The 13,198-nt window shown below is 42.1% G+C and overlaps 1 protein-coding gene across 1 annotated transcript in view; it reads right to left on the reverse strand.

Moving 5' to 3' along the window:
- PGM5 (phosphoglucomutase 5) overlaps positions 1–6,467 on the reverse strand; it is a 66,093-nt gene extending 59,626 nt beyond the window's left edge. The window contains exon 1 of the mRNA XM_054986529.1: positions 5,886–6,467. Within this exon, the coding sequence (XP_054842504.1) occupies positions 5,886–6,146 (261 nt within the window). The 5' untranslated portion in view covers positions 6,147–6,467. The remainder of the gene's footprint in view (positions 1–5,885) is intronic.
- Positions 6,468–13,198: the final 6,731 nt, after the last annotated feature.

Below are 13,198 nucleotides of genomic sequence, written 5' to 3' on the forward strand. Positions count from 1 at the left end.
AAGAGAGCCTGTCATTCCAAGAACACGTGGGAGTAAAAGGATTATGTTATGTGTAGGCCAGTTCTTAAGTGAGCCAGGTTGCATGTTTAACTGAATGAGGAGCGTGTGTGCATTTGTGCGTGAGAGTGAGTGACAGAGAGAGGCAGAAGTAGGCCTGTCAGACTCTGCCTCAGATCTCAAAGTGACAGGTGGTGGCAGCTGTCCTGCAAGTGTGTGTGGCCTATTGTTTCAGGGGCAAGCAATAACCAAATGGGACCCAGGAAAGCTAGGGAAGTAGGGCCTTCCATCTCTGCTCCCCCCCCCCTTCTCTTTCCAGAGTGGTCTGTGACACCTCCACTGGTGCTTTTCTCAGCTGGGCTCTGATACCAGAAAGGAGCTTGGCAGAGAAAAAGAATACAGGGAAAGAGGTAGTGGATATAAGGAAGGTTCAATTCCTCTCATCTGTTCATGCATCTTAACAGTCAGGTCTGATCCTCCATTTGATATGTGACTGAGGCGTACCCAAGTTTGAACAAGCTGAACTGCCATAGCCACATGTTAGTTGAGCCTCAGTCTATAGCAACGGCAAGATATGAAGCCAGTTTACTGAGAACTAAATCCAACTATCCATTTGTCGGACCATGCAGACTTCCAATAGATTAAGCAGACTGGACAACTAAATAAAACAGTGTTGTAGAGCACTTCTAATTTCTGTGTATGTGGAAATTGTCTGCTCCAGTTTCAACTAACAAATCTCATAACTAACAATATAATTTTAATTATCCTTAACTTTTAGTTAACCGAGTTCTTACTTAATAAATTTACTCAAATAGTACACAAGCTGCATATATCGTCACAGACTGGCTAATGAAAGCAGGTATATCATTTTCTTAGTGCTTGGAGGCTAACAGATGTCATTGAAAGCAATTCACACAAGTATAGTTTTGGAAATTATATGCAAACTTTACCTGTGGTGTTTGATCTAGGTCGGCTCATTCACACATGCTAATAGTCATATGTTCTCAACTATTCTAAAGGGCTAAAAAAATCATACTGAATATTGTTATATTCCATGAATCGCTTTGTATTTCACAATAGCCTTAGGAGAAAAAACATAACTTCTAGCAAACTGTTAAACAAGCTCAAAGGCAGGTTCACCTAAAATATATTTTGTCAGAATAACCTTCAAGCATAGCTACTATGGGCTCCTTTGAATTTTCAAATAATTCTCTCGATTGCCATGGTGTTGCTTAATTTTTTGTATGTGAAAAATTCAGCTTCATAATCGTTCATATTTCAGTCTATTAACCTTGACAATCATGAAAATAAGTAGACAATATCTCAAGCACTGCCCAGTCTTTGCATTCTTATCCTTAACAGAGCTACCATCAAAACTAAGTGGCATAATGCAATGGAGCAGAAATGATATACAAGCCAGGATATGCTAGTTACAGACAGGAAAATTCTGAAAATTACAAATTTTTACATCCAATAGCCAAAAGCGCCCCCTTGAAGATCAAATAATACACACAGCAGAGCCACTCAGGGGTTAGGATTTGGTTTCTAAAAGAAAAAACAAAAAAAACCCAAAACTTGTTTAAAAAAAATTGAGGCGATAAAATCCCATTCACATTAGGAATGATGTCTGTGCATGCATATGGATCTGCACATACACAGATATCACCGATTTAAAACAAACAAACCCCCAGAGTTTGTCATGGCAACCCAAAATGCCACACAAAAACGTGGTCACCATGGCAAAGAGGCGAAGCTATGGCCAGCTCCAGCTTGCCTGGTCCACCCAACTTCCTCTGTTCCTTCTGTTCTATGCAGGGCAAAACTGGAGAGGTGAATGGAGGTGAATGAGAGAGAATTAGGGGGGGGCAGGTGAGAGGAGCAGGCAGGCACAGAAAGGGAAGAGCAAAAAACAGGCAGGTAAAGGGAACAAAGACTGAGCAAATTGGAGTAGAGACAGAATTTTTCTTCCCCTAAGAATTCCCATGGATCTCCTTCCTGTCAAAATTACGATAACACCAACAAGAAAATATCGGTCAATTCTGTAAAGGCAGCAAAACCCCCATTTGTGAAGAGTATCAGTACTCATGAAATCCCTGAGATACCATGAATTATCTTTACAGGCTGAACGGCTTTCTTATTAGGCAAATCAAGGCAGTTTCTTGTAGAGGAGCATCAGTTTTATTGTACCCGCATATATGCGGTTCTCCATTTAGCACTGCCGACACATTTGTACCTGGTGCTCAGAAACACTGTGGTGTGACTAAAAGACTGAGTGTCTTAAATAAGAAGAGATGAAGGGTACAAAAGGAGACAAAGAGGTAATCTGTTGACTCCAAGGCTAAGAATACTGTGTGGGTCAGCAGTGACAGCCCATCATTTCCCAGGCTCTCATGTAGTGTTCCAAATATAAAGTCTAGGAGGAAACAACACAACTTTCCCATCTTTCTGTTTCTTGAAAGTACTGTCAACATCATTGGTTCCCACTTCCCAGACTTCTCATAACATGCCAACCCTATATACAACTTTCTAGATAAAGTTAGTCCAACCATGGACATTCTGCCAGTAAAGTTTTGCTTGCACCTTCTTTTGTGTAACGGGCTATCTCCCACACTAACTTCAGTTTATTACTATTTAAACAGTTTGTCATCCTGGAAACTGAAACCAGATGTACCTTAATGAACCAAATATAGCTGCCAATGTTTGATCCAGGTGGGCTGAGGTTTCTGGCATGAGACGAAGAATTCTTGAGACTCTGGCTTTAAGTAGCCAACTGGCGCAGCTGAGGTCACTGGGAACAAGGTTTGGCAGAGGGTCAACAAGTTTCTCAGAGGGTGGGATGCAGGGCTTTATTTCTGGGAAAAGAGGTGGTGGAACTCAGTGGGTTGCCCTCAGAGAAAATGGTCACATGGCTGGTGGCCCCGCCCCCTGATCTCCAGACAGAGGGGAGTTTAGATGGCCATCCTGGGCGATCTAAACTCCCCTCTGTCTGGAGATCAGGGAGCGTGGCCACCAGCCATGTGACCATTTTCAAGAGGTTCTGGAACACCATTCCCCCGCGTTCCCCCTGAAAAAAAGCCCTGGTGGGATGGATGAGACAGTAGAAGCCAATCACCCAGAATCCCAACCAGTGCAAATGGGTATATTTTACTGTGGTATCAGCCTACAGGAATCTATATACCCTGACCATCACACTTTATTTTAATTGACTGGCAAGCCACAATAAAATTTCTAAGCTAGCTTGTGCCTAAAAAAAAACATGCAACACCCTTAAATCAAAATAGGAGGGCCAAGCTCTTTAGATTTTATTTGCTAAACTGTTCATTCCCAATATACACATAACCAAATCTTGTTTCTTGTTTTTATTAGCAAGTACATATGACCATTAGGCGGTCATCTCTCCGTCCAGAACAAGATAAGGAATTAACCAAACTACTGCAGTCTAAAGATATCAGACACCATCTGAATGGAAAAGACTTTGGCGCCAACACTATATTTCCTTTCCAATGCACATTTGTTTCCAGACTATTACATTATTTTAATTGTTTTGGAACCAAAGCACAGGATCAGGCAAACTTGATATTCCCACACACGGTCTCCAGAAAGATTATGAGACAGAATGCAGCTTTGGGTGCTCCTTGGAATACGAAATACATAAATAAAAAAGCCATGATAAATATGTATTTGAATTTATATGTGTCTGTCTGCCTTGTTCTCCTGCTTTTTGGATTGCTTTTTTGATATGGCTCTCTTGCTTTTTCAATATGGGTGGGGAGAGGGAGAGAGAGAGAGAGATACCATCAGAAAATGGAAGAGGAGGTGAAGGTGTTAGGAACCTACGATCTTTCATAAGAGAAAGTTCCCTTACCAGTTGCTTCTAAGAAGTCATGGGTATATAAGTTCAGAAACATAGCAGCTGGGACACTTGGGGATACATTTGTAACCTATATGATGCAATAGTAGAATTCAGTGATCGAGGTTAACAAATTATATTAGAGAGTCATAGAAATACAGTGGATAAAGTGCAAAGATTGCAAATATGGCTCAATGTGGAAGATGACAAATCAAACTGAACCCAATGATTGGTGTAAACTATAGATTCCAACAGACCAAGGTATGGCAAAGTAATAGCTAGAGAAAAGGAGTGCACAGGAATACAGTGGCTGGGTCACAAGAAAGCTCAGCATGTGAAACTAAGAGAACTTTATAGTAGATTTACAGTGCAATCCTATGCAGAGTTACTCCAAATTAAGACCATTAATTTTATCCTTGCATAATGTTGTACTGTTAGTGGACTCAGCAAGTAAAATAATCAAAAACCAGTAATAAAGCATATAGAACAAACACAATAAATGAGTGGGATTAAAAAGTATAACTGTCAGCTCCCCTTATGTAAATTTAATTTTTTCTCATGTATTTCCTATCTTTACTGGTGAATGCTTGATATTGGAGCATTTCAACCTACAGTCTACAGGCAGAATACCAATTTTCTTTCTAGCAACTGTTCATTATCATGCAGAGGTTGTACATTAAGTAAGACACAATAAGATTTATAGAGATTCTTATATCCAAATAGTTTCAGGTGGGTAGCTGTGTTGGTCTGTAATAGAACAGTAAGATTTGAGTACAGAAGCTACTTAAAGAACAAGATTTTCAGGGTATAAAGTTTCAAGAGTCAAAGCTCCCTTCTTCAGATACCTTTGGACATCCAAATATTATTTTAACATTGGTTTTTATATGATGGGAGAAAATCAACATTTTGAAGATACCATCCTCCAAGTAGCCTTTCTCCAACTTAAGTGGCTCTTCCTCCCACAGAAGTACTACAAATTGAAGGAAGGTCCCTTCAACTGAAGGAAAGCTGTAAATATGAGCCAAAAAGAAATAGCGGTATAAATATTTTAATAAATTTAAAAATTAATAAACTTTGCTCAATGGAATAGGGCTATAGGAATAGGACCTACCTCCTAAAAATCTGCCTTGAAACTTTGTGATGAGGCACACATATGGATGTGTTAAATAAATACATCAAAATATTTAGCATATCATGGTAACCTGCATATTTAAATGTTTTTAAAAGTATATTATTTATTGCCACTGTAATTAGTCAGTTAGATATTTTGAGCTTTGTTTTATTATAAGGGTTTTTTTTCCATTTTAACAGCTTTGATGTTCAGAAGCCACCTTGGGATCTGTTATTGAGAATGTGATTTATAAATATATTAAATTAATAATGTGCACAACAGATAGTGCTTGATGAGTGGGTGAGATAAGGGCATAATGTGGGACACATCAGGGCTCAGCTTGGAGTAAACAAAAGTTGCATGTCAACACTGGTTCAAATCCCAGCACAGCCACAAAGCCTACTGGCTGACCCTGGGCGAGCTACAATCTCTCAGCCACCTGCCTCACAGGGTTGCTGTGGAGATAAAATCAAGGAGATACATGTGCGGTTCCTAAACTACTTGTAAGGAAGGTCAGGTTTAAAAAAAATCATAAAAGAAAGATGTTCACAGCACTTTTGCTTGACTCACAGTGTCATCCTAAACACAGGGCGGTGTGAATATTTGATGATACTTATCGGTACCGGCACCTTCTTGAGAGGGCTCTCCCAAGTGCTGAACGGGGAAATGGTAAGTATCGATGCCACTTTATACTGGCACTTTTTAAATTGTACAAAGAAAGCACGGGCGATACCCTTCTGAACCCATTGACTTCAATGAACTGCGTAACGCTGCGAAGTGCGCTGTTATTCCAGATGAACTATCCCCCCGCCCCGGTTCTGTACACACAACTAGATTCGACGCCCTCACATCGCCCACCGCACCCAGAATTAAGGGGGCTCCTGCTGAGTCGCCCTTAAGAGGAGACGCGCCGCCTGCCGCCCTTACCCCGTTGGCCGCCGCCATCTGCACCACCACCTCGATGGCCGTCTTGCTGAAGTACCTGCCGTCGCTGCCCACCACCATGGTGCAGCCCTGGCGGTCGCGCAGGTCAATGGAGGAAAGCACGCTCTGCACGAAGTTGGGCAGGTAGTTCCGCTGGCTCTCGAAGACCGCCGTGGGCCTCCTGAGCCCCCCGCCGCCCGTCGGCTTCTGGTCCTCGTACGGGACGGTCTGAATGGTGAGCACAGGGATAGGGCTCCCCTCCATGCTGGCGCTTCGGCTGCTCCCCGTCCGCCTGAAGCTCCGGGCTTGCCCGCCTCCTTCTCGCCAGGAAACTGGCTGCTGCGAGTGCCTCACATGGGAGGAGAGGGGCGAAAACCGAGCCCCACCCCGCGTTCACGGGAGCCGCCCGGCAGCTGAGTCCTCCACGGCGCCTCTTTCCCGCCCAGCTGGGAAGCCGCGGCTTCTAAAGGCTCTGCATCGCGCCCAGACTGTTGCCCGAGGAAAGGGGCCGAGAGGAAAAGGCAGCGTTGTGCTGGGGCGCCTCAGCAACTACTCTCGTGTTCGCCTCGCCCCAATGCTCGGTGGAGCGACCCGCCTGCCCTTTTTGAACAAGGACACCAGGGGGCTGCCCAAGCTCCATGGCCATCGCCCGGCAGTAGCCTCCCCCCCCCCCCCTCGGCCAATAATAACCCTGGACAGAGAAGCCCAGGATTGTTGTCTGCTGCCAGAGATGAAACTGGAAGCTAAGGGTCTCTGTGTGTGTGTGAGTGAGAGAGAGAGAGAGAGAAACACACACACACATTTGTTCCAGGGGATCATGCACTGTCAGCTCTCCAGCTTTCTATTTAGTACAAAGCTGCCCAGGTCTTTCTAGATCAGGTTTACAGGCGGCCTCTTGGGACTGCCGCTTGGATATGCTGAAAGAAGGTTCCTGTGGTGTTGGGATCACTCTGACAGGCACACACATACTCGTATATATAGAAAGAGTAAGAATCCTTTCCTCCACCAGCACTCAAGCTATTTGTGACGAAAAACCTAATCTGACCTGACTTGCTCACACTATTATGGTAAAGCAAGGGAACAAAAACAATATATGTGGTTTTGCAAGAATAGTAAATATGTCACACTCCACAGCTACAAGAGACTTGTGGCACCTCAGTGACTAACAAAATGTTACTCCACAGTCCAGCGTATACTTTCGTGCAGTATTCCATATTGGAGCTCTTTTCCTGTGATTCTGGCTTTGTTTTGTTTTATCTTGTTTCCATTTTGGTGCCAGCTTGGTTCCCAACTCAGCATTTCAAAATAAAAGTATTCTAAAAATGAAGTTATGTTCCTGTTTAATTCCTATTTAAATTGCAAGTGAGTTTTTTAAAAAAATGATATAGAAATCTTCCCAGATCCCCCCCCCCAGCAGTGTCTCCATTGCCTTTTTTATCAGACGATTTCAAAGTGACTGGACACAAGGACACTTGGAATGATGAGAAAATGGGGGGATGAATAGTGAGATCTTGGTGACATAAAGAACACTCCTGCTAAAGAAGAATCATTTCAGTGAATTCAGTGAACTCGTATATTTGAATAGGATAACAAAAGAGGAGTCCTGCAGAAAACATTTTGACATTTAAAAATAGCCAATAGGGCATTAAGTAATGACATCCTGAAGAATATAACAGTTTACATACTCTCAGAATTTGGAGTTGATCCAAACAGAGAAGTTATCTCATCTAATTGCAGCTTGCTTCACATTCTAATTTAGCTAAAAACCTTGATCTAGAGCCCAGTCTTATGAATGTTTACTTGAAAATAAATTTCACTAAATTCAATGGCACATTGTGCGAGGGATTTTAGAATTAAAGAAATCAAACTAAACAAAAAAAATTTAAGAGAAAATATGACTTAAACGGCACTAGAGGCATTTTTAAATTCAAAATTAAAAATATTTTGTTTAATATAGAGGGGAAAGGTCAGTTGAAATCAGGGGTTGAAAATTTCTGAGGTAACTCAATATAGATAACTCTGAGGTAAAATCAGTAGTTGCACAGATGTTAGTTCTTATGTTTCAGACTGAGAGTTTCTTAAGCTCTTCACAGTTATGTAAATCTTTATGTTGAGAGGTTTTAGTTCCAGTGTTTTCCCAAATACTCCAGTACACTTTCTTTGAGAATTCTCTTAGTCTTTTTGGTTATCAGAAGGTTAGCACTCTCTTTCTAGTACCCAAACCCTCTGGAAACACCAGTACTCATGTTGAGTTTCACTCTTAAGGTCTCCAAAGGCAGTTTCTAACCACACCAGACCAGGGATCTCTTCACTTTTTAGAGATAACTCCCTGTTTGACTGGGTAGGGAAATTCTCCTCTCACTAGAAGATCTACCCCCTTTCTTTTGCCCAAATGGGATCCTGTGCCTACTTCCAAACTTCCTTGCCAACTTCCCCCTAGTTCTCCTGTCTGTGTTAAAACTGCTCTCAGGGCTGAATCTCAAAAACTGTCAGTATTCCACTCCTCTCAGCTGGGGCTGAAATCAGAATCTCCTCTCCCCAGCATCCAGTTCAGAAGTCTTTCTCTATTCAGCTCATGATATCCAGACTGATTCCTTGGAATAGCCTGTCACTCTAGGCATTCTGTTTCTGTGAAGATTTAACCCTTCACAGTCCTTCAGCTGTTTGTGCAGCATTTCTAAGCTTTTAAAAAGTGCATTCCATCACAGGAACCTATAGGCAATGGAAAGGAAAGCTTTGCCCTGTTCCCTCCAGTATTTCTTTAGGGATATGCTTTAAGATTACAAAACAGAAAGTCAAACTATGTGAAGATGGAAAAGTGCTGGAATGTGAGAGGTGAAGTAAGACTAACTCTCAGCCCCATCCCTGGAGATGTGCAAAACCATAGAACAATGGAGGTCTCCAGAAGTACTTGAATGAAGTACTTCATGCACCCTATCAATCTTTTCTTATCCACTCTCCTATTATAGCCTCCCCCATCCAGCCATCACGGGTCATCAATCATTGGTAACTTTAATTTTGCCCAGGAAGGTCTTATCAAACCTTCCCAGTTCATTGTCTCACCCCGGAGACAGCTTCCCAATCCTTTGTTCCACCGCAGGAACAACCATTGGGGACAGAAGATGCCATCCTGCCCCAGGGTATGTTCCTCAGTATAATTGGACTGCCCACGGCCTCATTCTCTGTGTATGCTTCCCCAAGCTGCAATTAACCCTATTAGAGAAATAAGACAAACAAGAACACCTCCTGCATCCCACAGCTTCTTTTTAGTATTAAAAATGCATTGGAATATCCAGTTATGCATCTCTACTGTAGCTTGGTTCTTGTTTTAGAGAGTAGGACTGGCCTACACTCATCCAGCAAGTGTCTATGGTAGAATGGGGACTTAAACCTGGGTCTCTATACTCTAATCACTACACTGCACTGGCTATATCCATTAACCTCCATTCTATATAATATGTATTTAATTAATATAGAAAAATCATCGCTCCCCTATTACTTCACCACACTTCACTCCCCCCACCAACATTTCATTTGAAAGTAAATAAAAGTAAAAGTTAATTTTAGACTTCTCACTTTTCTCTGTATTGAATGGAGGGCGGGGGGGAAATCATAGTTCACCTAGGGCCCTGAAAGAATCTGTAAATCAAGCCACCAGGGTCTAATACTGACAGATTCACATGCTATCTGCATGGATTTTTTATTAGATTTTAATTCCAAACATCTTCCAAGAAATGTGAGACATTATCCCGTTTTTTCCTACATAGTCAACCCCATGAAAATGTTTGGACTGAATGACTAGTCCAAGGTTACCCAGAAGTTTTCACAGTTGATCAGAGATTTGAACATGGACTTCTGTACTCTGATGCCAACACACCAACTGCTACATGGCTGATTCATTTGCCATTTTCAAACGTTCAGTTCATATGCCGAATTGATTACTTCCATTTGTTTGAAATAAGGACCCAAAGCAGGTATCTGTGCTTAGTGTGTAAGGAGGACTGTTCAAAGTTTTAAGGAGTTAATTGGTGTGGAGGGGGGCAGGAACTTACTGTTTCTGTTATTAAGTCACAACTGATCTTGCACAATGATGGCGCTAGAACAATGCTAACAATAATATACCATAGATAGTGTGCTAGGTGATTGCCAGTGCAATTTTATGCAAAGTTACACCTGTCCAACCAGTGGGCTTAAGCTTGTGTCCCTGTATATCGTCTAGACATCTTTTCATTGCTCAGGAGCCAACTGTATCTAATAGGACATACTGAGTGTCTTTAGACTACTCGTATGCCTAAAGACTTTTAAGCACTTTTAAGTGCTTGTCCTTAATGTACCATTAAGAATAAAAATATACTTAAAAGTTTACAAAAAGGTCCTAAATCCAAGATGTACGATAGATATTGTTCTTAAAATGAACAGAACATCTATAATTCTTTTAAAATTATAGACTTGTGTTATGGAAATTAAACAACCAGATAGTTCAAAAATAACAACATTGCCATCCTAAGCAGAGTTATACCCTTTCAAATAAATTGACTTCAATGGAGTTAGAAGGGTGTAAGCACTGAATGCTTAGGTGTTTGGAAGATGTGGCAAGTAGGATGTGGAACAGTGCACACATGCTGCTCGAGGCTTTAGCTATAGTGAAACAGAAATGAAGTCCGGAAGAGAACAGTGATTTTTGCTGACATGAATAGAACCAAATCAGCAGGTTCAAAACTATTCACTTAAAGGGTAAAGCTTGATCCATCTTGAATGGCTTGATTGCATCATACTTTCTGTTTATGCTCCATGCTGCATTGTGTGGTTCTCATATTTATCCAGATGAACTTTGTGTATACTGAATCCTCTGCCAATAATTCTTTGTGAGAAGTGACTATTTATAATCTGGTGGGAATTGTAGTCCTGTGAAATTGTTTTCTGGCAGTTCTTCATTAATCACCAGAAAAAAATTACATTTTTTATTGCAGCTGTATGCTTTTAATTACTTGAAACACAGCCATGTGGACTGTCTAGTATTTTCTCATGCACATACATCCAAACTACAGCTGACAGCAATAATGTTATATATCCCAATAGTTATACTTGACAAGAGTTACTAAAGCAACATCTGCATTTGGTGTAGTATACAATGAGTTGATAACTTTGCTTGCTATGCTTGTATATATACACCCACATATTATGAAACAAGTTTTAAAGAAAATTGCACAAAATAACATTGACTCTCTCAGTACTTTGGGGGGCTTCTTTAAGTTACTATACCCCAAAAGTTTACATAGCTTTAATCTACATATATCCAGTAAGGCAAAGTGTATCTGATTAGTCAGGTAGCATTTTAGTCCAATAATGTATGACCTCCTCAGGAAGAAAAGCCACATTTAATTGCTTTTTAAAAATAACTAAAAGGAAGAATGAGAAAAGTGATAGACTGGTCACATTGTTTCCATTACTTTGAGAGGTATTAAAAGCATACAATAGTATGATGGATTTCTAGGAGTTAGACACCACCCCAAAGGGTTTTTCTTGTCACAGTTTTCCACCTTACCCAGGTAATAGTTAAAGTGCAGGCAGGACCTGCTCCAGTGTTGCGCGCGCACTGAACTGCATGATGACATCACTGTGTGTGACGTCATCACGCAGGGGCTGGCATGCGCACCAGGGGGTGGGCTTCCAGCCCTCCCATTCAGTTGCTTTGTGGGCCAGGCTCAGCCAGTTGCCCTGGCCGCCGGCTGTGCCTGGCCCGCAGAGCAACTGAAAGGGAGGCTGCCTGCTCAGCTGCCCCACGCTGCCGCCGCCAGCACACACTCCTGGCCAGCGGCAGCAGCTCCTTGGCGCATGCCCCTGCCCCTGGGCTGGCGCCCCTCCGGTGCCTTAGCGCCGAGGCGGCAGCCTCACTGGCCTCAATGGGTGGGCCAGCCCTGAGTGCAAGCTATATTTTAATATAGTTCCATGATACCAGAATCTGGAGTGATTTCAGGCCAGGTTGTACTTAAGGCTCAGGGCAAGCTGGCTATACAGACTCCTATGAAAGGCTCTGTTAGGCCTTGTGTTCCTTTCTACATTTATTTTGAATAAAGTTATACTGTTTTCTTAAGAAGACCCTCAACATCTTCCTAAGTGATGCAGCATCTTACACCCCATTGCACCAGGGTCCCAGCACAATTTTTTTTAAAGGTTAAGGGGATAAAACCTGGCCTGGGTATAACCTAGGGCTGCCAGGTCCCCTTATCCTCTTGGCAGGAGGGAGGGACCTGGCACTCACACTTTTTTTGTTTGTTGGGCCCAAATATGCCTGATTTATCTTGTTTGGGCCCCAAATTGGCCCACTGCAAAATACGGCACCACTCTCAAGGCGGCATGATGACACCACTCCTGAGAGTCATGCTGTCCTGGGACTGAGCCTATTCCTTTGCCTCCCCCTCCACTTCGGGCCAGGTGAGTGGTGCCAGGGGGCAGAGGGTAGAAGTGGGGATCCCCTGCCTCCACCCGAAGACCTGGGATCCCTAGTATAAGCTAGAGTTGCTGAGGAAAAGAATTTGGGGAGGGATTTCACCTAGAATCTATAGTATTCCATAGAATTATCTCTCTAATGCTGCCATATTCTCTAGGGAAAGTGATCTCTATAGTCTGAAGATTAGTTGTAATTCTAGGAGAACTCCATGAGCCACCTAGAGGATAGCAACCCTTCCCAAGCCTGGTCTGATAATGAGGATATTAGGTGAAATGTCTTGCTTTTAAAAAATGAATAAGAACAAAATTTATTCAGTGAGAAACACAAATCTGAAGCAAATGTTATCAACTATGAGTTGTGGAATGTTAGGTTTCAAACAGCATTTGCCTAAGAATAACTTTAGGAAAACCTCTCAGGCAAGTTTACAGTTTAAGGTAATTGTTTCTTTAACTCACCCACTAGTGTGCCATTGGCCCATATCAATCATTTCACACAAGTATCTATACTTGTATCTTAATTACTGTCAATCTGGTAGAAGTGATTTGCAGCACCTTTTCCAAGTAGTGCACAATGGTTTCCTTTTCTAGTGAGAAAGGACCTTGAAATTATATTGAGAACCTCTCTTCAGCTACCAAGACATATGAAATGCATCCCAGGAGATGAGGCTTAACTGGAGACATTGTCTATTCCATACCTGTGCCATTACCTAACTGGTTTTTGTATGACACAGCCTGAAAGGAAAGAAATGCTCCAGATGAAGTTTGAACTCCCATCTTTGCATTACAACCTAACATACACTGCAGTAGCTGACAGCACAAATAAGCACCTTCAGAAACAATAAAGGATAATTGGGAATGGCATAGTT

This window comes from Eublepharis macularius, chromosome 8 (assembly GCF_028583425.1).
Source record: "Eublepharis macularius isolate TG4126 chromosome 8, MPM_Emac_v1.0, whole genome shotgun sequence".
Classification (NCBI taxonomy): Eukaryota; Metazoa; Chordata; class Lepidosauria; order Squamata; family Eublepharidae; genus Eublepharis; species Eublepharis macularius.